This window comes from Merops nubicus, unplaced genomic scaffold (assembly GCF_000691845.1).
Source record: "Merops nubicus isolate BGI_N331 unplaced genomic scaffold, ASM69184v1 scaffold11625, whole genome shotgun sequence".
Taxonomy (NCBI): Eukaryota; Metazoa; Chordata; class Aves; order Coraciiformes; family Meropidae; genus Merops; species Merops nubicus.
In genome coordinates this window covers 19,587-45,438 of record NW_008610322.1, presented here as the reverse complement: position 1 = coordinate 45,438, position 25,852 = coordinate 19,587, and the positions used below count along the sequence as shown (strand labels likewise).

At 39.9% G+C, this 25,852-nt stretch overlaps 1 protein-coding gene across 1 annotated transcript in view; it reads left to right on the top strand.

Moving 5' to 3' along the window:
• The first annotated feature begins 956 nt into the window (after positions 1-956).
• Positions 957-25,852, top strand: part of SENP7 (SUMO1/sentrin specific peptidase 7) — a 37,559-nt gene continuing 12,663 nt past the window's right edge. Inside the window, exons 1-9 of the mRNA XM_008940877.1 lie at positions 957-989; positions 3,576-3,683; positions 6,777-6,871; positions 13,801-13,998; positions 19,631-19,746; positions 20,513-20,682; positions 21,563-21,917; positions 24,438-24,592; positions 25,555-25,701. Of these exons, the coding sequence (XP_008939125.1) occupies positions 957-989; positions 3,576-3,683; positions 6,777-6,871; positions 13,801-13,998; positions 19,631-19,746; positions 20,513-20,682; positions 21,563-21,917; positions 24,438-24,592; positions 25,555-25,701 (1,377 nt within the window). The remainder of the gene's footprint in view (positions 990-3,575; positions 3,684-6,776; positions 6,872-13,800; positions 13,999-19,630; positions 19,747-20,512; positions 20,683-21,562; positions 21,918-24,437; positions 24,593-25,554; positions 25,702-25,852) is intronic.

The window sequence follows — 25,852 nt, the reverse complement described above, 5'->3', positions numbered from 1 at the left end:
CTGCAGGCGTCGGAGTAGGAGTAGTTTGGTTGTTGTTTAATAGGCATTTCTTTAATTGACTGTAGATGTTGCTGTTCCCCACACAGGGGACTGGGCTGTACAGCAGCAGAGCTCAGTGAAGATACACAGATGTAAAGGCCTTCTTCAGAGGCTTCACACCAGCTGTAAAGTCTTACACCAGAGTCATACAGACTATCTGTAAAGAGGATAAAGCCCTGTGAATACAGGAAGCTCTGGAAGCTGTGTTCTACTGATGAAGTTTTTGTAAACAGGAATCCTTTGGGTTTTGTTTTTTTTTTTAATTCTTGCTGCTCCTGTAGCATTACAGATGTCTTCTGGGACTCCTTTTCACTTTATAAGCAAAGCCTGAATTGCTTATTAGTTGTGTGCTTGCCAGGGTGTGGAGTAAAGCAGTAAGCACCTTCACCAAGGATAAATTCTAGTGAGAATTTCATTAGCAGTCCTGACCGTGCTGACAATCCAGAGCCTTGCCCAAGCATGTCTCTCCTGTATTGTGGCTGTCAATGACTTTTTGCCAAGGCTTGTAGTGACAGAACAAGTGGCAGTGGTTTTAAACTGAAAGAGGGTGGATTTAGGCTGGATGTGAGGAAGAAACTTTTTACAATGAGAGTGGTGAGACACTGGAGCAAGTTGCCTGGAGGAGTTGTGGGTGCCTCATCATAGGGAGTCTTGTGAGTTGTGTTGGACAGGGCTTTGAACAACCTGATCTAGTGAAACATGTCCTTGCCCTCAACAGAGGGTTGGACTTGATAATCTTTTAGAGGTGCCTTCCAACCAAAACCATTCTGTGAATGAGTTTTCTTTGTGCTAGCTTGCTCAAAAATTTTCTTGTTCTTGCTTAGCACCTATTACTATGGTTCTGCTTCTCTCTGAATAAATAAAACACAAATTGCTAAGCTTATTTTGTATTTTTTTTTTTTTCAGTAGAGAAAATCATGGAAGGAAGAACATCTTCAAGTCACAGTGGTGTAAGTGTTCCTACAATTTGCAACAATACACTTAGAAGCTGTGGGCATCCTAGGGTGTTCTGGTGGATTTGCCCAACCAAATTACTTCTCCAGTGGTCCAGCTTTTGCTTTGGTGGAGCTCTCTTTCCTGAGAAGCAGTATATTCCAGTAGCAGTCAATAGTGAAGTCTTCTGTTCAACATGTATTAATGCATGATGGGCTTAGTGTTTGATTGCACATAAACAGCATGTTTTCAAGGGTATTTTAAGGCCTAAGCTAACATCTGAAATACTGAGTAGTGCCCAAGTAAGTAGAGCAGCTGTGTAACTGCAAAATATTTAGTTATCTACAGGGATCTGTTCAGAGATTGCTTATGCTAGTGTTTGGTTTTGTTGGTTGTTTTTTGAAATATCCCTATTTGTAGTAGCTTCTAGCAGTGGAAACACTGGTGAAAACAAACTGTAGGCACAGCAACTGGCTTGAGGTAGGGTCAGGACTGTCTAGTGTTTTAGAAATAAGCTGTTTCCAGCACCTTGTTTATGCATTTTCTCTGACCATTGCTCCTACAGGTGGGAACCTTCAGAAAAGTTCTGCTGGTTTAGATGAGGAGGCTGCTAAGTGCATATACACACGTATGTGTTGAGTCAGTCACTTGCTGTTAGGCAAAAGCTGAGGCAACTGCAGACGTTGCACTTGGCGTGGGTACAGACCTCTGTTGGTTACCTCCTGACTCTGTGTTTGTTCCCTAAGTTAATTGTGGGCATTGTAAGCCAACATCTTCTTAATGAGTGCAAGCATTGGGAAGATATTGTATGGTGAGGTGGAAATTTTGCTGGTGAACGTAGCTTGTGCTTTTATCCCTTTCTGCCTGTCCATCTGTCTCTTTCTGTATTCTGAGTCTGATCTTACCTGTTTTTATTGCTGTCTGTTACTGCAGAAGTTATCTGAACCTCTGGAACTTGAAATGCATGTTAAAATGTTAGATAAATGTGTGGAAGCTTGTAACAGAAACTGCTAGTCAGGCAGCAAGTGGAGTTCTGAAGTAAGAAATCTGTACCTGGCTGTTAGGGTGCAGATCAGAGGAATGCATTCTGATTGACAAAACATGTTTATAGGCCACTTCTCATAAAAGAAAAAAAATCAAACTATCTAATAGCAGGTGTTCTTCAAGAAGAAACTGCAGAAGTTATCTGAACCTCTGGAACTTTAAATGCATGTTAAAATGTTAGATAAATGTGTGGAAGCTTGTAACAGAAACTGCTAGTCAGGCAGCAAGTGGAGTTCTGAAGTAAGAAATCTGTACCTGGCTGTTAAGGTGCAGATCAGAGGAATGCATTCTGATTGACAAAACATGTTTATAGGCCACTTCTCATAAGAGAAAAAAATCAAACTATCTAATAGGTGTTCTTGAAGAAGAAATTGTCTGTTTCAATCCTTAAATGTTGATGAGAAGGAAGGAGCTTGTATTGGAAGTGTTGCATGCATGTAACACTTACATCCTTTATAATTTGAGGGATCTGTTATTAAAGGCATATTTGTTGCAGCATTTGACCAGCAAAAGCAGTTTGAAGTCCTGTGTAGAATTGCAGGTCTAGTTACTAAGAAAAGAAGTGAAAATACTTTACTTTTTAGAATTGTAGAGAAGGAATAAGAGCACTTGCAAATCAAACTGAAGAACTAAAGGATTATCTCATTCCAGTGCAGTATGCTTCAGTTATGGTCTGGCTGAAGGACTACCTACAGAGTTAATGAATGCAGTTTCTGTGTTAATTAAGTTATTAGCAGCATTGTTCTAGAGTCCTTACTTGTAATTTTGTGTTACAAGGTAGAGCATGTGGTGGCTTGCAAATTAAGTTCATAATACACTTGACAGTAGCTGCCTGAATGAACTAGTAGGAATTTGAGCATTTTTATCTTTAATTTTTATGAATGAACATTATTTCCTACATTTTTTTTTTTGAATTGGCAAATCTCTGTTAATTGCTAACTCTCTTATCTTTTAATAATTACTTCTGAAACACTGGCTTTATTTTTGTGAAGGCTGGCAGTGTCAATAGCTGATACTATTTTGAGTACATCTTAGTGTATTGATGCTAAATTATCATACCAAAATATTTGTGCTCTTCTAAGATATGATTGTTCTTCATCCTGAATTTATTTTTTTTCTGAGAGAGTGCAAACCTAGTGTGACATTTGCCATGATATGAAGCTATTCTGTTTTCTCTTTATCATTCTCTAAGCTGATATGATTAAACTAGAGTGTAAACAAATAAGAGGGAACTAAGGAAGCTAAGTGCCAGTTAATTGGTTCTTACTATTTGAAGCTGCTGTAAGTTAATGAAACAGGAAAAGCTTTTTCAGACAGTTCATGTAGTAAAACTAGTTCCTCATATGGTATGACACATGATTTGGGATCCTGCATCAGTGAGCTGCATTTAAATTGAAGTCACAGTTCACTGCTGGCCTTGCAACTTTATTTTGCCTGCCAGTTAAGAAAACTCAGTGTGTGGCAGTACATTACATAGAAAACTATGTACATGGCAGAGTGCAGCTCAGCACCTTTGGATAATTTAGTTTTATCATGTGTGTCACATCATCTGTTTTCAGTTTCGTATACCAAAGAAGAAAACAGACACCAGCTCAGAGGATATCCAAGTTCAGTTCCCTTTGGCAAGGCTCCCAGGCTCCCACCATTGGGACTACCCTTTAAAAGAGGTAAAGAGAAGTTCTTTGGAGTGTGAAGTGCATAGGAGGATGTTGTATGAGTTTATGGCTCTGTTCTAGAGGCAGGGTTGTTTTCTATACTGGATTGTCTTGGAAAGAGAGGAGTGAGTAGGTCTGAAATCTGTCTGCAAACATACAGGTACAAAAAAGGAAGTCTTACTGCCTTATTGCCACCCTAAATCATTAAGAACCAGATTTGGTCTTCAGCTGTAGTTTGAAATTATCGTGATAATCATGAATTTAAGGCAAATACCATTTTTTTAGTTGTCTTCTGATTCCTGAGCTTTTAGGTTCTATTCAGATGAAGCACTGGGGTTAAACTGAATGAGAGTTGGCATATGGATGATGCCCACAACCAGGACCTTCCTGATTGGTTTTCACCCAGGGTCTGGACAGACTTGGGTGGGAACTGATGAGGAGATCACCACCAGGTCCCCCCAACTTCCACATTAACTTGGAGGCAGGGCAAGAAGCTACCACTATAAGAACTGACTGCTGGGGGTGCAGTTGGGTGATCTGCCCACACGGTGCCTGTGCTGTGTTGGGTTCTGGCTACTGAAAGGGCTCCTCAACTCTTCACAGCAAGTGGAGCTCCCAGGATGGCAGGGCAAGATGACTGGGCTGATCATCTGGGGTCCTTCCATCTCCTCCGATGGCATGGTCCTGGAGTCAGCGCACTCCCTTCTGCACACCCTGTGCTGGGAGTGGATTGACTTAGTCCTCCCTCTGGTGGTCTGGCATGCTGGGTCACTGGTGGGTGGTTTAAGAGCAGAGGGAGGACTCTGGCTGCTGGTTTGCCTGTTGCTGATAACATCCTTCTTGGTCAGGCAGGTGGTCAGCAGAAGATCAGGTCACTTGCCAGACTTTTTGTTATGATATGGGATAAATCTTTACATGGAGTTTCCAATTAGTCTTTATTTATATCCAAGAGTTTAAACTTTTAAAGAACATATTAAGTATTATCTGATTTCTGACAGAATTTTAGGTGCTAATACAGAAATAACTGGTTTCAGTATTAAGACTGAAAGACTGTGAGAGTACTTGCATGACATTTACCAGAAATCATCTTGATCATCTCAGTCACATATAGAAGAAAATATTTTCTTCTATAAATCTGCTCCAAATTCAGTAAGTTTTTTTTTTTTTTTTCTAAATGTCATGTTTTGGAAGGCTATTTTGCTACTTTTGCCTCCTTCAGCTCAGCATTGTGAGTTTGTTGCTGATTTTAGTGCTTCCAGAATCATGGGGCTGGCCAAACAGGCTCCCCCACAGAGGAATTTATAAAAGCTAGTGAGGGAAGTTTAGGAATTTTTTTGGACTTACAGTAGTGGTGATAACATGTCCCAAGTCTCTTGGCAGACCTAGTCCTTTGAGCATGGTCCAACAGAAGCTCACTGTGTGGTTGTTCTATTCTTGTTAATACTTTAAGTGAGCAGAGCATTTGATTACAGTCAGGTTTTGGAATTGGAAGTGATGTCTTCTGTGGTTACAAGCAGCACTCACTTAGGCAGAGCCAGACAGCACTTGCATGGGATTATTCCTGTCTCTCTGCCACTATAAAAACAGTGATTAGACTGTATGAATTGAAAAATCTTTTTTAAACTTGCTATTTACTTTATATTGTAATTTTCCCACTTCTTATTTTTCCTACCTGTCTATATATTTCAGACTTTTTCATGTGGTAGAGGGCTTCATGTGTTAAACACTGACTAGTCTTTATGTTCTACTTTAAAAGAAAAGGTTGCTCATGTGGTATCATAATTAAAAGGCATATTACTGTTTTCTACATATGAGGGTCTGTCCTAGTTGTATTTAGTGTTGTCAGAGTTTGCTCCATGTTTAAGAAATTTTGTGCAGTTTTCAGTGATTTGGGCATATAGGTTTCTAATATGCTTGAAGACCAGTGCTATGAGGTGAACTAAATGATGTTTGAAGACAGGAGGAGGGGAGAGCACCTTTAAGGTAACTTGCTGCCAGCTGCTTTAATAATGTGACTATTTTCCATTAGAGTTGGCCTGTATGGTAGGATTCATTTGGGATGTACCTTTCAGGCTTTAATAAATGATGTAAAATATTCATTTTATCTGAATTTTCAGATGTCTTTTCACTCTGCTCTTAAAGAGAAGTGAAGTTTGAGTTCAGCCTGAAAATTTTGTGCAGTTTTCAGTGATTTGGGCATATAGGTTTCTAATATGCTTGAAGACCAGTGCTATGAGGTGAACTAAATGATGTTTGAAGACAGGAGGAGGGGAGAGCACCTTTAAGGTAACTTGCTGCCAGCTGCTTTAATAATGTGACTGTTTTCCATTAGAGTTGGCCTGTATGGTAGGATTGATTTGGGATGTACCTTTCAGGCTGTAATAAATGATGTAAAATACTCATTTTACCTGAATTTTTCAGATGTCTTTTCACCCCACGCTTAAACAGCAGTGAAGTTTGAGGTCAGCCTGACTGGCAAAACTTTCAAACATCTGTTTGGTTTATTATCTTCTACATTTTAAAGTGAGGAGAGATTAGGAGGAGGTAATGGTAGAAGGAGATGCAGTTACTTCTGCAGTTCCAGGAACCTGTGTTTTGATGGGTCTTCACTTATTTAATTTGACAGTGTAACTGCATTCTGGTAAGGGAAGAGAATTTGAAAAACATGAGGTATTGCTGTTGTGGGTTTTGCCACCCAAGTACCAAATCTTCAAATTCCATTTCCTTTTCAGAATTCTAGATCTTTGAGTGGAATATACTTTGGTTAAATTTATGTAATTAGAGGTTACCTTATCTATTTCTGATTAGGTAAAACAGGCCTAATATTTAAATCTGTGTGAGATTATTTCCCTGTTTAAAGGGGGACTGAAGAGTCCTGTATTTTCAGATTTCTTTAGGAGAAAGTTCCATTCAAGGTCAGGAGGTGTATGGTGCTTTCAATCAAGCAAATTCATTCTTTGCAAAAGTATTTTATGTACTTGTTATGACTCTGCCTTATATGATCTGTTGCATTATTTCAATGTCTGACATTATTCTCTTTTTACAGTGTGATACCCATTACAATACATATGTCTGTTGGAACTTGTCAATTTTGTTTTATTTCAGTGGAAATTAAGTGCAAACAACAGAAAGCCTTCCACAAAAGGAAAAAGGCAGGAGGACTGTGACAGACCCAGCTCCAATGATGAAGACTCAGTTGGGTAAGAAGTCATCTCAAAATTAGTTCTTCTCTGTTAGTATATTCAGACTTTAATAAGCTTTCTGGAAGATGGGTGTTTGTGGTTTCTAGCTAATGATTTGTTTTGTGGAGATGGTTTCAAGCTGTTAGGTAGCCCACTTGGGAATCATGTTTCAGTGATTTAATGGCAGCTGTAACTTTTTCTTTGCTTTAACACAAGAGAAGACTGACATCAGAACAGGAATGCAATGCTTGCTAGAGGAATTACTGCTTGATGACCTGCTTGGAATCCTGAAAGCTGTTTGTTACTCTCTAAGTGTAAATTATCATTCTAGCCCCTAGGTATTTCAGATGTTTAAGAAGTTTCCAAGATTATCTTTTTGCTTGTCATTTTTTTGCTTGGCAGTCTGCAGTCCTTAACCTGGTTTTATCAGCTCTTCAGAACAAGAAAAGGAAAAACCCAAGCAATACAGTCATTAGTAGGGGAAGGCAGTAAAAAACCAGAGGTTTCACCTCTGTTACAGTCAAGACACTTAAGTAGGTAAATAAGATTGCTGATGTGCCACTTCTTTATGCTCTGTTGCCAAGAGCAAATATCTTGATTCTCTGAGATTATGGCAGATTGTTTAAAATAATTTTCTGTGAAGCTGTCAGCTAGATTATTTATTCAAGAAAATTTTGAAGCTCCAAGTGCCATAGTTGACAAATGGAGATGAAAATGCAGAATTAAGTTCATTAGCAGCAGCTAGGAAGCATGGTGACTTCATGATTAAGTTTAATTATAGTTACCTTCATGAAGCAATTCTTATTCCAGAAATATTCAAATCTAAACAAATGTGGGGCAGAGAATGCCTGCTCTCATTACCTCAAAATGCTTCTCTCAGTAACATTAATTACTGAGGGGGGAGGGGCTTAAGGGTTGACCGAGCAGAACTTAAAAAGTATGTGAAGTGCAGTTTCCTGAGTTTTAATTACTCTGTGAAATGTTTATCTGGTATCAGTCTCTGAAGGTCTTTAAGTAAACTTCAAACTGACTTTCAATGTTGAGAATCTTTAACAGATCCCAAGGTAGCTTTTTTTTTTTTTAACACATGTAATTTTGATACATGACAGACTTTCAAGTAACAGTTTTGGGTGTTCCATTTTCATCAGAATTCTTACTAGTTTATTAGTGAGAAATAATATGTTTGATTATCTGGTATCAGTCTCTGAAGGTCTTTAAGTAAACTTCAAACTGACTTTCAATGTTGAGAATCTTTAACAGATCCCAAGGTAGCTTTTTTTTTTTTTAACACATGTAATTTTGATACATGACAGACTTTCAAGTAACAGTTTTGGGTGTTCCAGCATTTTCACCAGAATCCTTACTAGTATATTAGAAATAATTAGGCTGTAAATAGAGTAAATGTTCAGATATTAAACTATGCATTTTTCATTTTCTCAAAACCACACGTCTCTTTAGAGACTAGCTGGAGGTTCTGTGTAAAATAAAATTCATCTACTGCCTGCAGGAAAGCTTTTTCTAAGCATTCCACTTGAGTACCAAGTGTTTCTCAGTATTGAGCTTGTTGCATGTTAAGTTTTAGAGCACACAAGTTCTTAATAGGTGATGTTATCTCTTGAGGTTTTAAAACCAGTCTTTATTGATAGGAGCTAATCTCAAATATATAGGGAGGCATGTTTCATCTGAAGTGTTGCTTGAGCACTGTTATTGCCACTTTAATTTTAGTCAGAAGGGACAAAGTGGATGTATTGGCACAAACCCACCTTCACTTGTGTCTTAAACTGAAGTTCTGGATCACAAAATTTGGTAGTCAGTTCCTTCTGTCAGCCCTGCCACTATGTGAGACCATGGAGACTGGAAGCAGCAAGCACAGCTGCTCTCCCCTGAACACATCTGCTTGTGGACATGTGAAAGGTCCTTGTCAGGTGATTTATTTGTGATCACAGGCAGGTCACTGGTCCTTCTCACATGCTGGGGGTCTCCTGTATATTCCCATGGCTGTCACAAAACAGAATAAGACTTAGGAAATATGAGCAGTTCAATTTATTAGTGTCATTGCAGAAAGTTAGATATGGTATTCGTGTGATTGATCAATTAATGTTTTGTATCACACTTATGAAACTTTTTTTATTGTCAGGGAAGCAGATAACACTATTTCAAGGGTAGCTATTGCCACCTACAGACATCTACTTATTTCACCTGTACTACTCCTGCATTCTCTCAAGCAGGAAATAGAGGGAAATGAGAAGGAAACAAACCAAAAAGAAACAAAGTAGAGCACTGAAATTCAAGCTTCTCATCCTGGTCTGCCAGGCTTTATTTAGGAGGAGTACTTAAATAAGATGTATGTGATTCAGCTTGGTATTTTAAATGTTAATGGCAATGTGTCACAGCTGAATCAGGTACTGACCCCATAGCAGTCAGGGTTCTGTGGCAATCTTTTGCATACTGGTTCCTCTTGCCCTGACAAGTGCGCTTTGGCAGTAATACCTTCCTGGTCCAGAAAAGCAAGGAGGTTAGTGTGACTTCTCACCAGCTAATGGAAGGTCAGGGCCTTGAGCCTGGAAATAGCAGGAGGATGCCAGAGGGAGGATTTCTGCTCAGCAGTCAGTGAAGGTGGCAGTGAGCTTCACATTAAAGGTAGTATATCTTGTTACTCCACTGGGCTCTGGAAGGCCAAGGACCTCCTGAGCTGTGCACATGCTGCAGAAACTCAGATAGCTGAATACACATCAAGTCTTTTGGTAGCTTTATTCTGTAAAGCCAGGACAGATACTCAGCTTTTATGAGACCTGATGTGGTGACCCTTGTGTGGTATGTGGCATCCCTCTGTCAAGATATCTACTTCCCAAAACTTGAAGTTTCTAGTAGAAGAATGTAGGTGTGAAGATGATGGTGTAGGCAATTTATTCCTTAGAGTCAGTAGCCTTCAAGCCTCCTTTTGACCACTTCCTAAATTTTTGAACAAATTTGAGGCAGTGGTTGCAACACAGATGTGCACACAAATGTGACCATTGGGAAAGGAAGTGCTTCTAACAGTTCTGACTGTTGAGTGAAATAGACATCAGATGTTTTCCCCACAGGCATACTAACAATGAGTAGCTTTTGATCCTGTGCTTTGTAAGGTAGGATAATAAATTTTTTTGCCTGTGAAAAGTGATGTGAGACTTGTCAGGGGCAGCTAAAAGCATATTTTTTTTTTTATCTGTTCCATCCTTACATGTGTAAGTATGTTTCCATTACCTTTGTTTATTTTTCCTGTTTTGTGGAGGTAGGTAATGGGGGGCAGGGTAGGTGCTTCCTGTAGAAACAAAAATAATTGCCTTTGGTTTTCCATCACCAAGATGCCTCCAGTCTTGTTGTGCAGGTTGCTTGCTGGGTGGACTTGCTTTTAATGTATACTTTGCTTGCTTTTTCTTCTGCTTGAAACTGTTCTTTCTTTTGAAATTTCTTTTGCATGACTTGCTTGCTTTACTCTGTGGACAATTTAACACACAACTTAGGGTTCTGTGTACCAACCATCATTTACAGATGTACAGGCTGGCTTTAGGTATAGATGTTTTTCCTGAATCTATTTTATGCCCAGTGTTAATGACATGATTTTTTGAGAAATGCTGCCAGATGCCATTCCTCCTCCAGAAAGGGGAAGCCCCAGAAAGCTCTGATCCTACTGTACAGCTCTGAAGATCAGGTCATAATCAGTTGTCCTATCAATGTATTTATTCAGAAGTTGTTGCCACATAAGAAGTGATACCTTAACCTGGCTGACACTATCAGGAATAGCCAAATGTTTTCTTCCTTGTTTATTGAAGGTTCATCTCTTTTGCACAGATTGCAATGAAAACTGAAATAATTTAGATCTGGGAAATAGACTTTTAGGCTCAGCGTGTTTCTAGTCAGGACAACTGAAGTGTTCCATAGAGAATGACACATTTGTGTTGTCTCTTGATGCTGTACAGTAATGATTTTAAAGCATTTTTACATTTTCTTTTTAAGGAGAAACAATTTCTGATTCACATCTTCATATTGCTGGGGCCCACTTTTGCAACTGCTTTGTGTTTGTAGGAGAAATGCCATTTAGATGCTTAAAGGTTTGATTTGTAATTTCAAACCTTCTTCAAAAAGTCCTGTTAGAAGAAGACAGGAATTATCTGGATTAGTCTGAAATGTACATATTCTTTATTTCCTTACATTTTACTTATGTATTTGTTATTTCTAATATACCTTAATTAGACAAACAACAAATGATGTATAAATCTGGTCACTGTAAACTCTTCTGACATATTAAACTGTGGTTAATGTATCAACACTAAACATTTGAGAAGCCCAGAAAAAATCTAGAACATCTGACTTAGTGAGCATTTGATAGAAATAGGTCCTAGAAAATAGGTCCCTTCTTTCTAAGCTCCACCAAGAACACTTTGCAGGCCTGGTGTGTGCTCACTAAGCTGCTGCAGTTGGACTCCACCATGTAAGACATCAATGTTACTAAAGGTTCCCTTATGCCCTGTATTTACTTCCTAAGCTTTTCAGCATTTGTTAAATGAAACTCCAGTCTCTGTAAGCTTGGAGTGGAGAACAAATTTTATTTAGGTCTACAGTATTCAAAGCATGTCCTCAGACTCTGTAGTAAGTTCTTAAACCCAACAGCTCTTTCCATTAGTAGTCCCAGGATACACAAGTCTAGATAAAAGGACAAATGTATACCTGCCTTTTCCTCACTCTGTCTCAAACAGCCTGGAGCACTTCTGTGGTTTTGGTCTTCTGATGAGACTGTCTTTATACATGTAACTTCTTGTTGCCTTCATGCAGTCAACCTCTTAATTCAGAACCCCTGGATTGTTTTTCCAGTGGCTGAGTAGGACCAGTCCCTTACACAGCACTTTCTCCTCTGTCCAGATTGTTCCCATCACAGTGCCTTAACTTAGGGTTTGTTTTTGTAATCCTTCAGGGTTTTGGTGGGTGTTGGTTTGTTTGTTTTGAGACCAAGCTTTAGATCTTTACCACTGAGTTTTTCTTTGGAAAACTTCAAAGAGAAGCCTGAAGAGTAGAAGAAACTGCCTTCACTTCAGCTTACCTTACTTAGCATTGAATGGGAGCCATTTAGATTTATTGTCCAGACAGTGTTCTCTAAGGTGTGGTGTGTGCAAGACCATCCACTGGGGTGCAGGAAGGAAATATTTTTTGGTAAAATTAATAAATAAAATATTTCTTTATTGCGTCCTTTTTAAAATGTCTGTGTTTTGTAATGTACATAATATCAGTACTTTAGTACATCTGTATAAATCATAATTAAACATATTAAAGGTACATGCTCAAAACATTTCTACTGATGGAGGTGCATGATCAAAAAAAACGCCAATACACATTGTGGCATTCAGTAACAGAGACCTCATGAGATTGACCAGGGTTCATAGTGTATCTGCAGAGTCTCCAAGCTGTGTGTAGGAGGAGCCTTACTGTCTTTTCAAGTTCCATGAGGACTCATGGGGCTTCTTAACATGGTAAATAACCAGGGAAGAGAAATCTCAACATGCAGCAGCTACTAAAGGAGTAAAATACAAGGATTATGTGAAATATCTTCCCCAAGTTCAGCGTGCTTCACTGGCATGGCAGTTCCAGATCTCTTTTTAGGCTCAGGTGTATGTTGTGTGTAGGAGGAGCCTTACTGTCTTTCCAAGTTCCATGAGGACTCATGGGTCTTCTTAACATGGTAAATAACCAAGGAAAAGAAATCTCAACGTGCAGCAGCTAGTAAAGAAGTAAAATACAAGGATTATGTGAAACATCTTCCCCAAGTTCAGCATGATTCACTGGCGTGGCAATTCCAGATCTTTTTAGGCTCAGGTGTATGCTCTTCAGCAGTTTTTATGCCATGCCTATATTTCTTTACCACTAGGTACCACGTAACCATGCAGTTGAGCTCAGTGGGATAACTATAATTTCCTAAACTTATCAGCCTGCTGAGGAATAGCAGCCATTTGCTTAAGAAATGTCACTGTAGCCTGCATGTAACATCTATGTGAGTAATACAAGATTTTCTGTAGCCATAAAAAGGATCTGTGCTCTAAAACTTGAACAATTTCATTTGTTGCAGGAGACATGCAACAGAAAAAGCAGTTCTTGCCTCAGTAATCTTTTAAAAGTAACAAATGAACCTGAACATCAGTATCCTTTTAGGACCAGTACTGGGAAAACAGGTCCAATTCTCATCTGTTCAAAAATAAATGTTGATGAATCATCTATTACTTATAGTGCTTATTAGCTTATAAGGAAACTGTCCAAATTACTGGCCATGCTGCAGAATTAACTCTTCATGAAGTCTTCAGTACTGACATGGAAGAACTGGTGAAGTATAGATAACCTGTTTAAAGAAATTCAATAGGAAGTTTTTAATTATATGTCATTTCTTTAGTAAAATGGAATAGGAATCAGCTGAAGCTTTGAAACAGAGGTTTTACTAGCTTTTTGACTACTTTTTCCCCAGCGAGTTCTTAGCCTAATTTGTGACAATGGGAACCAACAGTATTCATGGTTCTAATAAGGTGCCACAATAAGTGCTTGTTCTGTCCTGCAGATGCTCAAGTATATACTTTCAGAACAGTTTGTAAGGCCAGAGTGACACTCCTTCCAATATTTTGTGACAAAAAGGTCCTCCAAAATTTTCCTGCTCCTACATAGGAAGTTTAGCTCTTCAGAATCACATACAGATGCTAGTCATTGATACTAGAAGAAGAAACCTTGAAAGGCTGTCCTGATCCAGAGATGTATTTGTGTGTTTGGGATTCCTCTTCTCCAAAGGGAACCATTTTGTAAGTTGTCAGGGAAATGAACTTAATTCTACTGAAGATAGAAGGTGGTAAACTTGTAGAAAAGCTTTGTTGAATTCAAGTGACTTAAGAAGTTCTCAGCACCCTATTATTCACTTATTATTATATATATGGCAGGCAACCCAAAGTTATCTTGACGAATGTCCTGATGATGAAAATAGGAAGAAAATACACACAGATGCAACCTAAAACTCATGCTAATTTTTCTGCTGCTGGCAAGCTGCATTCAGACCAAGCACCCTCCTCATCTGCTGCCAGCCTAAAGATACGGCAGATTTTAAACCCTACTCTCCAAAGCCTTTTTCTGTCTAAAAGGTATGTTGTCTTCACCTTGTGTAACTAAACACAATATTTTTTCCTTGCAGTTTTTTCATGAGAAACTATTTGTTGTACCACAGCTGTCTCGTTCATGAACTATGTCCTCATTCTCATGTCATCTGACTTGATTGAATTCCCTTGTACCTGGTTTCTGCTGATAATCATAGAGAGATATGGTGCCAGACATGCTGTAGTGGGTTTTCTGATCAGATGACTTCTGATGGTCCTGTTCTGATTAGACCAATTAACTCTGATTCAGCCATTGGTCTCTCAGAATGTTTGGGTTATTTTTTACTGTGAAGAGAGTGCACTTGCACTAAACTGCTCTTTTCTCAGAGAAGGTACCAAGGAGTATTTTCACTGTTACTGTTTCAGACTACTCATGAAAATGGGAGAACTGCCATAAAGAGTCAGGAGAAAAGCATATCTAGCACAATATTCTTCCCCTCATCCAGCAGTGACTGGTTGCAGATACCCAGGGAAAAGTATGGCTGGAGAGAATGCTTTTTGCACTGAGTTTTCTCTCTGAGTTTCTGATTCTAAACAATTTAGGGACATCCTTTACTGGAGGTTACACCCAGACTACAGTGTTCTTCTGTATGAGACTTCTCTCAGCCTTATGCTCACTGCTTATCACCCACGTGCCTCTGCAGCACCTTGTCTGTAAGGCAGTCTCTTGATTAAAAAGCAAATTTACATCTCATTATGCAGTCAATACCCAAAAGGCAACATTGTTCCTAACAGGTTCAAAAAAACCCATGACATTGCATACTAATCCAAAATAAATTGCAGTAGAAGGGGTAGAATTTAAATCCCATTTTGAGAAACTCAGGGGGTAAATCAAGGGCTATACAACAAGCTGACTGCAGTGGCATCATAGGAAATAAGTTGTGCTGCTCTTACACTTGTGTGCTCAAGGGGACAGTTGCATCTTTGTGTTTCTCATTAGCTTATTTTTGATGCTTGTCTCTTCTAACACTTGCAGATGTTTTTCTGAGCTATTGCTATTCTCTAGAATGCCACCTGGAAGTTGAGGAGGGGAAAAAAAATCTAATGCTGCCTTTGTTTATTTGCTGCTTTTCTACCTGCTGAATTAGTGCTTGAAAAAAAAATCAGCTTGTTTTACTGGAGGCTTCTTGATCACAGGAAAACCAAGATTGTTTGCTCCATAGTTCTGAGAAATGTGTACAGATACTGCATGAAAACTATTTAGAGAGAAACATTTACAGTTTTTAAACAGTACTTAGGTGATGTGTTAGAGGCAATGCAGTGTGAATTTTATCTGATTAAAATGAAATTATATGCCTAGCATTTTTTACCCTTGTCTCTTGTTGCTTTCTTGTGTTTATCTGCTTACCTTAGATTTTTTAAGTTCCTTAGTGGGATTCTGTTTGTCTCTGAGAGACTGAAAGTAATGAGATTTGATGATTATCAAGCCTTTAAGATACATGAATTTAACAAGAAGCTTTTCCTCTAGATTTCAGTGTAGTATTTATGATTTACTGTTATATATATGGCAGGCAACCCAAAGTTATCTTGACGAATGTCCTGAGGACGAAAATTGGAAGAAAATACATAGACAGCCACGTAATAATTGATGCAAATTTATCTGATGCTGACAAATTACAACTCCCCTCATCATCTGTTGCCAGCCTGCAGACATGTCAAATAATATGCTCTCCTCATGAAAGTTCTTTTCTGTCTGAAAGGTATGTTACTCACTGCTGATTTTGCTAGTCTTCCTTGAAATGACATAATTTCACAATGGGAAAGAAATACCCTGCAACAATTTTTGTTATACTCTTGTCTTGAAGCAGGAGATCAGTTTGCTGAGTGCAAACTAACACACAGCTCCAATGAGCCATTTTAATGTTGCATTTATTCCAGTTTGCTGTACTTGATGTTAATTGATTGCTGCTCTTCTGTAGAAGGAATTTCCATTTGCAGTAGATCAGTGTTACAACTTGTGAAGATGGCCAAGTAATTCAAACACATTTAAGTTGGTTTTGTGTCCAGACCAAAAAATCTTGCTTTCTTGTTTCTATTAACATGTTCTAGCATGATTTTAAGTAACTTCTTTTGCACAATCTCTCCAAATTCTTCTCTGTGATGGTTCAGTTTCTTTTCATGTTAATCCACTAGTGGTCTCAATCTCAACAGAGTGCTGTTGTTTGAGGGCTTTGTATGTATCTTCTCATTGCTTAACATCTACTTTTTTCCTCTTTTCCTCCTGCATTTAGGTTGACTGAGCATCACAATAACTCTTGGCATACAAAAGTAGCAGAAATCAGAAATTAGAATTATGTAAGATGGCAGTTAAATTCAGAGTAAGCTGTTTCCTCTTGTCTTTTATGCTCATATGCTGCCTCTTTGCTCAGCAGCAAACTATCCACAGGAACAAATAGCAAGAAATTTGGAGGATGGAAATAGAAAGAGAAGGGAAGAGAAGAATGATTTGTGAGAGCAGGAGTAATCAACAGCTCCAAAGTTAAAGAAATCTTAAAAATTCTTGAGAAAAGTGAGTCATTTCTCATTCTGCTACATGGGCATCTTGGAGAACCTATATTAGTGAGAATTCCTTTTTCTGTGGGGATCCTTGTTGCTGCTTAAATTGATCTGACCAATCTGCAATTTAAATGAGGGATTTACAACAGTTTGTGATTGTCTCATTTGAGAAGTGTTAGAGTTGTTGCTAATAAATGGTTTTCCAGAACTTTAGGCTGACTTAAAGTGTGGAGAGTTTGTCTGGATTTTTTGGTTTTGGGGTTGTTTTGTTGTGTGGGTTTCTTTTTAGTAAAAATCTTTAAGATCTGTAATGTTTAATATCCTGTTTTTCCATTTGGTATTGTTTTGGAAGATGGGAGGTAGTGGGCTCATAGAGAGGAAAATGTGAACCCTTGTATGTAACTCCTTAAATCTGAGGAAACATCTTGTGTATATTTTTTCAAGCTCGTATCTGGAGGGTGGCTGTTGAGTTGTGTTAAGAATAAGAGTGATTTGAACTAGTTGTTTGGTTTTTTTTGTACTTGGTGTACTCAGCTTGCTTTAGGTTTGGAGTGGTTTGTTGTTTGAAGGATGAATATTCCGTTCCTGTGATCTGATTTTTCTAATTTATCAAGTAAAAGGCTTCTGATTAGCAAGAACCAACTTTAGGAGGATTTTCCATCTATTCCCAGTGATCAGCAAGTTTGTGCAAGTTGTAATAGATATCACACAGGAAATGGAGAATTTAGGAGTCACTTCAACAAAGGTGTGGTTTGGTGCTGGTCACCTCTCCAACAAAGGTCTATGCATAAAATACACTTGCCATGGATTCTTCTGGGGTTTCTTCTTTCAGAAGAGAGCAAAGGCTTTAGGTCACTGCTGACCTATCAGTATAACTAATGAATTTGAGGTAGGTTTTTAAATGTAAAGGAACTTAGGATTTTAAAGGTTGTTTTGTACTTGTTTCTTATGGCTATTAAGAACCAGCTCCAGCTCTGGAGCCTTCAACACAGGAGAAATATGGATATGTTGGAGTGGGTCTAGAGGAGGGCCACAAAAATGATCAGAGGGCTGGAGCACCTCTCCTACAAGGCCAGGCTGGGAGAGCTGGGGTTGTTCAGCCTGGAGAAGAGAAGGCTCTGGGGAGCCCTTATGATGGCCTTCCAGTACCTGAAGTGGGCCTACAGGAAAGCTGGGGCAGGACTGTTTGCAAGGGTGTGTAGTGGTAGGTGATGGGACAATGGTTTTGAACTCGAGCAGGGTAGATTTCGATTAGACATTAGCTCATTACTATGAGAGTGGTGAAACACTGGAACAGGCTGCCCAAAGAGGTCATGGAGGCCCCATCTGTAGAGACATTCAAGGCTGGGCTTGATGGAGCTCTGAGCAACCTGATCTAGTTGGGGTTGTCCCTGTTTACTGCAGGAGTTTGGACTAGATGACCTTTAAAGGTCCCTTCCAGCTCAAAGCATTCTATTATTTTATGAATGCTTCAGTATATACTGCCTTAACTTCTTAGGTTATACATGTGTCTGCCACTTTAAAATGAGTTATCAGTGAAGATTTGAAGTGTGGCTCTTATGCATACAAATATTTAAGTTGAGAGAGAGTGTGGCTTCCAAAATCAGCTTTTGTAGTGAGGTTATTCCAGAACTACAGCTGCCTGATCCATGGAAGACTCTGCCTTGTTCAATACACAGAATGAATAACAGCACTTACTGAACACTTTTTCTGTATATGGTCCAGTTCATGATTCTTTGTGAATGGAAAGATAATCAGTAATTTCTTCAGTGCTTATCTACTATTTATCACCATAGTATCAGAGCACTCTGGAAATTGTCTTTACAGTGTTCCCAAAGAACAATGATACTTTCTGATCTCCAGATATGTCACTGAAGAATAGACATCTGTTCAGAAAGTGTCCAACAGTTTTGGCTGTCCAGTTAGAGATGTCAAGACTGTTTTTTCTCATGGTTGGTGATGTTCTTCATGAGTCTGTGCTCAGCTGGCAGTGATTTCAGTCATTGTGATGCTCTCTTAGCTCTTTGCAAGTTGGAGACTGCAACATTCTGAGGCACATTATAAACCAATGAACACAAAATCCCTTTGGATTAAGCTGAGGTGACAAGAGGAGGAATGGAACAGATTCCCCAGAGCAGCATTCAATTGCTTTAGCTGTGAAATTTTATTTTCTTTTTTGTGTTTTTTTTTTTTTCAACTCTCACAGAAAATGAAGCAGAGGTTGTGAAGGTTAGTTTCTTTTATCTTACAAACCTGAGGAATTTTCAGAAGAGAAGTCTTCTGCACTGAACATAATTAAGTTAATGTGAGGAAAATAACTGCTGTTCTAATGCAGACACTGGAAACCAAAATCCAGTTGTACAGAGTCTTGCCAGCTGTAACTAGCCTCCAGAGAAACTGAGGGTATGTTTACAAGATCAGGCCTCAAATGTGAGGTAGCCATGCTCTTCAGTCTTTCAGTACCTCCTGAATACATTGTCTTATTTATTAAAAAGATTATAAAATTTAAAAACCACACCAGTTTCCTGCACATCCTTCTTTTTAGAGTGAAACTAGAAACTCAACTGAACCTAGTTTCTCTCACTGAAACCCTTTTCTGCTTATTCCTCAAGTTTCTCTCACTGAAACCCTTTTCTGTTTATTCCTCACATCCTGTCCCGTTCACCTCCTTCAGAGTTACTGTTTCAGGCCCTTTTGAACAGGAATTTGTTTCAAATCTTTTCTCTTTGCAGGAAGTTACTCAGTGGATTCTATTAGTAGTTCTAAATGTAAATTAAAAGTACACTGTTGCCTCCTTCCCACCACATTCATGACAAAGGCAAGAATACACTCGATGGACTGTTGCACTCTCTTTTTTTTCTTGTTATGTGTTCTTACTGCAGTCGTGCTTGACAGCAAAATAGTATTTCAGTGTCTGATGTCAAGCATATCAGATTTTCATCCTTTGTGCCTTTTAGAAGCATCCATTTCATTCATATTGTTAGAGTATCTCTGTGTTTCCACAGTGGGAACCGAGTTAGGTTTCTGTTTCATATGCCAAGCTCACGTGCTTATGATGGAGGCAGAAGTCTGTGCCTCTTATTTTTCAAAAATACAGATAAGTCATAGCTAATATTCTTTACAGGTCTGACCATTGCCTGAGAAAGACAGAGGATGGTCTGTGTAACTTGACCAAGGCTTCCAAGGAACCAGAAAAAAATAATGTCTTCACTTTAAGAAGACGGGAGCTGCAGAAGAAAGGTTTGTAGTGAGCAATGATCTGGCATTTCAATATAAATTTTGGAGACTGTTGGGAAATTTTTCTTTTTTTTAGTCTAGTACTATGAGGAGAGCACAGAAATAAAATAGACATTGCGTGGACTGGGTGTATTTTCTCCAAATGCAGGTTTTTTACAGATAGAGTAGAAATATCAAATAGCTGCTTTGTAGCTCAGAATAAAGCTTTAGTGAATCAGACCTGTGAAAGGAAAAAGTGGGGAAGGGAGAGCCTCACTGCACCAGTATAATCCTGATTTTATAAAATGGCTTTTATACTCGAGTGTAACATGTTAAGAGTGCTCAAATGGTTTGTAAAAGCTGCTAGAATGTTTACACTCTATGACAATATTTGTATTTACTGCTGAAAAATAATAAGCTCTACACAGAGTCTCCAGGGAGAACGTATTATCTTTCTTTTAATACTGGTTAATATTTGCAGATTAGAACAGGAAATGGAGACTATTGCATCCAGCAGAAGACAAAAGAAAGGATGTGAGTGTGGAGTGCTAGTTCTTACTGGGAAGAGAGCTATCAATTTGGTTATACCATTATCCTAACTTACTGTTCAATAACTATCTTTCCTTAATTATTTTAGGGGTTATATCTTGGCAGCCACATACAATCAAAAGGAAAGAACTATCATGGAAGGTTTCTGCTTCCATGCATTTTATTTAAGGCATGAAAGACATGAAGAAATACAAAGTTTAAGGAGAACCCATTAAATCACTTTGTTTTTTTTCTGACACAGAGAACAAGAACTGTGATGAACTGGAAAAGAGGAGCAGAAACATGAGAAGCACCACTCTTAGTCAGAAGGAATTGGGCTCATGTGATTCTGAGAAGAGGAAAAGAAGATCCAGTGGCCATATTTCTGATGATTGTAATACACACATTCCAGAAAAATCACTTCTGCTGTCTGTAAGTTGCACTTAATTTTAATGTAGTGTTTGTGTACACACGTGCACACACATTTCAGTAGCAGCAGAAGCAACATCCAAATGGAAGGAATCACTCTAGTAAGTAGGGTGTGTAGGGATACTGTTACACCTATTTCATAGGTGTGTTGTGAGTTTGGCTAGGGTAGGGTTCATGTTCACCAGCAGATGGGAGGGAGGGGCCACAGCCCCTCAAGGCAAAGTCTTCAAGGACTTCAAGGCAAAATTTACAGAGTATACCTGGGGTTATTGAAATCTTGCAGATGTCATATTTTTCCTTACTCCTCAGTCTGTTGTACTGTTCCCTGAAGTTTTAGTTTTATCTGTCATTAAGATTTAGAAAAAAAACCCCAACAAACAACCCACAACAAAACCAAACAAACCCCCAAAACAACCAAACAAAATACTAAACATCCCCCCCAACCAAAACCCAAACCAAAGACCCCAAGGGAATCAGTCAGTCAAGTACAAACTGATTTCTATTCAAGCATTTGAATACAATAAAGGCATCTCTGTAATCTTATGGTTAAAACCCCACTGGTCTTAATGGCAGCAGGTAGTTGCAGAGTCTTTCCACCCAGCTGACCAAGCCACACTTTTGCAAAGTAATGAACATCACTAGTGCTTGATCTTCATGTCAGACAGTGAGAGACTTTTAAAAGTTTGTCCCTCATGCCTTCATGTAATAACCTTTGGAATATGAGGAGGGAGAAATTTCCCTGATTTGAGCTCTAAATGCACCTGCATGAGCTAGAAAATATAGTTGTAGCTTAATAGTTAAGTCTCAGTGATCACTGATCTGAACCATCATAGCAATGTCAAGAAATAAAGATGTATTATTCTTTCTCTACTTTGTTTTCTAGGAAGGGCAAAGATTGAGGTCAACTCATTCTCCTGGCCTCAGAACACCCTGTGAGGACCAACAGAGTCACAGATCTAATACAGTTCTGGATTGTGTCCTGCAGCCATTGGAGAGAGACTGTAAAGACTCTTCCACCCACAACCACTTAAGGCCTGCTCACAGGGGCACAGAAGAACCCAGCTCAGAGTCTCCTTCCAGAATTTTGTCAGAGAAACAGCTCTCTGCCCCTGTGGAGGAGAGGATTCCAGCACGAGTCAGTACCATCAGGAGGCTGCAGGGGGAGGTGCCACAGCACCCGAGCCAGCTGGGGAACAGAAGCTGCAGGGGTAATCGGCAACTTGTTTCAGTTGACCCAAGTATGTACTGTGTCTGTGCTGCTGGTGGTTGCTACTGGTGTGCTTAGCTACCCAGGAGAACTCCTGCCTGACTGCCTATTTGAAACATAGGAAATTAGAGGTTGAGGATAGAGATGGTGTTGTTTGTAATCCATTGTGCAGGTTAGCAGTGGGTGACTAGTGCCAGTGTCCTCTACTGGGTCTTGTGTTTGAGAAACAGGACTTCAGGAGGCAAATCTTACAGGCACAGGTCATCCCTGTGTCCCAAAAGAGGGGCAGACAGGGAAGAAGATGGGCCTGGATGAATTCAGAGCTTTGGCTGGAAGTTAGGAACAGGAGGAGAGTCTGTAGCCTTTGGAAAAGGGGGTGGGCCACTGGGGAGGGCTACAAGGATGTGGTGAGGACATGTAGGGACAAAATTAGATGGGCCAAAGCCCAGCTAGAGCTTAATCTGGCTATTGCTGTAAAAGAAAACAAACAGTTCTGTAAATACATTAACAGTAAAAGGAGGATTAGGGAGAATCTTCATCCTTTACTGGATGCAGGGGGAAGCATAGCAACTGAGGGCAAGGAAAAGCCTGAGGTACTGAATGCCTTCTTTGCCTCAGTCTTTAATAACAGGACTAGCTGCTTGCTGGGTAGCCAGCCCCTTGAAGCTGGAGGTCAGGGATGGGGAACAGGAGGTGGCCTTCATCACAGAAGAGAAAATTGTTAGTCATCTACTGCACCACCTAGACATACACAAATCTATGGGGCCAGGTGGGTTCCATCCAAGGGTGCTGAGGGAGATGCACTTACTAAGCCATCCTCATGATTTACCAGCAGTCCTGGCTAAATGGGGAGGTCCCAGTGGACTGGAAGATGGCTAATGGGGCACCCAGTTACAAGAAGGGCAGGAAGGAAGGGCCCAGGAACTACAGAGCTGTCAGTCTGACCTCAGTGCCAGGGAAGGTCATGGGGCAGGTCATCTTAAGTGCCACAATGCCACACTTACAGGGTAGCCAGGCCACCAGGCACAGTCAGCATGGGTTCATGAAGGGCAGGTCCTGCTTAACAAACCTCATCTTCTATGACAAGGTGACCTGCTGGGTGGGTGAGGGAAAGGCTGTGGGTGTTCATCTTGACTTCAGTAAGGCCTTTGGTGCTGTGTCCCACAGCATTCCCATCACACAACTGGCTGCCCTGGGCCTAGCTGGGGGCACACTGTCTGGATGGCTGGGCCCAGAGAGTGGTGGGGAATGGAGTTAAGTCTGGTGGGGGCTGGCCACAAGCAGTGTTCCCCAAGGCTAAGTGCTGGGGTTGCTCCTCTGTAACATCTTTATCAATGATCTGGATGAGGAGATTGAGAGTACCTTCAATAAGTGTGCAGAGGACACTAGGTTAGGTGGGTGTGTTGATCTCTTGAGGGTAGGGAGGCCCTTCAGAGGGGCCTGGACAGGCTGGACCCATGGGCTGTGGTGAGTTGTGTGAGCCCAACCCCATGCACAGCTCTAGACCTGCGGAGGAGTGGCTGGAAAGCTGCTGGGCAGAAAGGGACCTGGGGGTGTTGATGGACAGCCAGCTGAACAGGAGCCACCAGTGTGCCCTGGTGGCCAAGAAGGCCAATGGCTTCCAGGCTTGTACTAGGAGTAGTGTGGTCAGCAAGACTAGAGAAGTGATCATCCCCCTGTACTTGGCACTGGTGAGGCCACACCTTGAGTTCAGTTTTGGGCACCACAGTAGAAGGATATTGAGGTTCTGGAGAGGGTGCAGAGGAGGGCAACAAAGGTGGTGAAGGGTCTTGAGGGTAACTGTTATGAGGAGCAGCTGAGGGAACTGGGGTTGTTTAGCCTGAAGAAGGGGAGGCTGAGGGGAGACCTTATCACTCTCTAAAACTACCTGAAAGGAGGCTGTAGTGAGATGGGTGGTGGCCTCTTCTTACATTCCACAGCTGACAGGGCAAGAGGAAATGGCATTAAGTTACACCAGGGGAGGTTTAGTTTAGACATTAGGAAGAACTTCTACACCAAAAGGGTTATCAAGGACTGGAACAGGCTTCCCAGGGAAGTGGTTGAATCACCATCCACAGATGTATTTAAAAGCAGCCTAGATGGGGTGCTCAGGGATATGGTGTAGAAGTGGCCTGGCAGAGATACATAATGGTTGGACTTGATCTTAAAGGTGCTTTCCAACCATAGCAACTCAGTGATTCTGTAATTTTCAAATTCCAGTCCTTATTCTGCAGCTGAATTTGTGGCTATGGAAAATCAAGCTTGTACTCTTTAGACTGAAGAAATACTCTTCTTTGAAGCAGGTGTGTTGTGGCCTGTTTCTTTTAATAGCCCAATAATCTTGAGGCTCTTGGGTAGAAAGTGTTAATAAAGTTCCAAAGCAGTGCTTGTTGCACACACTTTCATGCACATAGACCTTGACTGGTTTGGGCATTGTACTTTGATACTACCTGCTGCAAGAGAGAACTCTGCTCATTTGAAATCCACAATGAATGCAATATTCTCAAGTCTGCATCTTGTAGTTTACATACACTTCTTATTTCCTCTTCAGTTGTCCTCTCCAGTGATGATGAAGATGGATCTTCTGAGCCAAAATACACAGAGCTGCTGCAGGATAATATTGACAGTGAAGAAGCAGACCAAGAGTCTGACGTGTGTTCCTCACCAAAGCCATTGGAAGACAAGATGGAAAGTGACACAGAGCAGGTAGTCTGGTTTTTGGCCTACATGTTGTTAGGCCAACCCTTTATTTTTCCAGTATTTATTTTTTCTTGCACATTAGGACAAAAGTGAAGTGCTTAAAGCAGATGTGGTTAGTCCCAGCAGTAAGCAGTCACTGCAGTACTTTATCTCACAGATAGACTTCTGGACAGTCTTCAGAGAAGATCTGTGGCTTGGAAGTTCAAGTGTTTTTTGTAATCTACAATGTATTTTGAAAATAATCATTTGGAAATGCTCAATGTTACAAAATAAAAAGGATCAAATAGTAACCTGAGTTAGAGGTAGATGTGATGAAGATTTGTATGTGATTTTTTTTTTTCACAGTGTTTTATATCAATTGTTCAGGTCAGTAGTTTCTTCTTGTCATCCAGCCCTCTTTGTAATTCAGTGCCTGGAAGAGTTTAGTCATCTTTGTTGACAGCAGAGAGAGAGAGGGTAGAGTGCCCTTTCCTGTGTGGCTAGCAGCAGAATTTGAATCTAAAACTAACTATAAATGTTTTTGCTCCATTTTGGGCTTCATTAACTTCTTGCTGCTTGTGTTGACTTGGATTTGGGTTATTTGTGTAGTCCTGAAACAAATCAGAAGAGCCATTGCTGCATCTGCTCACAGATGCATAATTTTGATCTTAAGCATTGAGGTGGATCCTGTACCTTTGATATCAAGAGGGGTATTTCTTGTTGCTCTACTGTTTTCAGTTTTCACTGGACAGGAAAGAGCACGTGTTATGTCTTGCAGTGGGAACTTAGAGGTGGAGCAAGATACTGTTAGGTCCTTAAGGACATTGTCATTAATGATTGTCATAACATTTGCAGCTTTCTAATATGGAATCTTTATATGGAAGTTGACTTTGGGAGTAAATTCTTACAAATATGAGGGAAAATTCATAGGGTTACAGGAGAGAAGTATCTCATTTAAAGCCCTGTAGTAAATATACTGTATTTTCCAGTTTTTAGCAGAGTCAGTTGAAGAGAAAAGTCCTATCAGCTTACCTTCTGGAAGCACACCTAGAAAACAGATGAACCCAGCACTGGATGTTGAATTTGATAATCTATACATTGGAAAATTTAAATGTTTATCAACTGGTCCTGCTAGGGTAAGTTGTTCTTGTATGGTGATATATAGAGAATATTTAAAAACTCTGGTTAAGCAAAGCTAGTGGTACTTAGTGTGGAAGCATTGAGTTTTTGTTATTGTCACATCAAATTGCTGTAGCTAAATGATGGAGTGTGTAGTCCCTTAGCTTG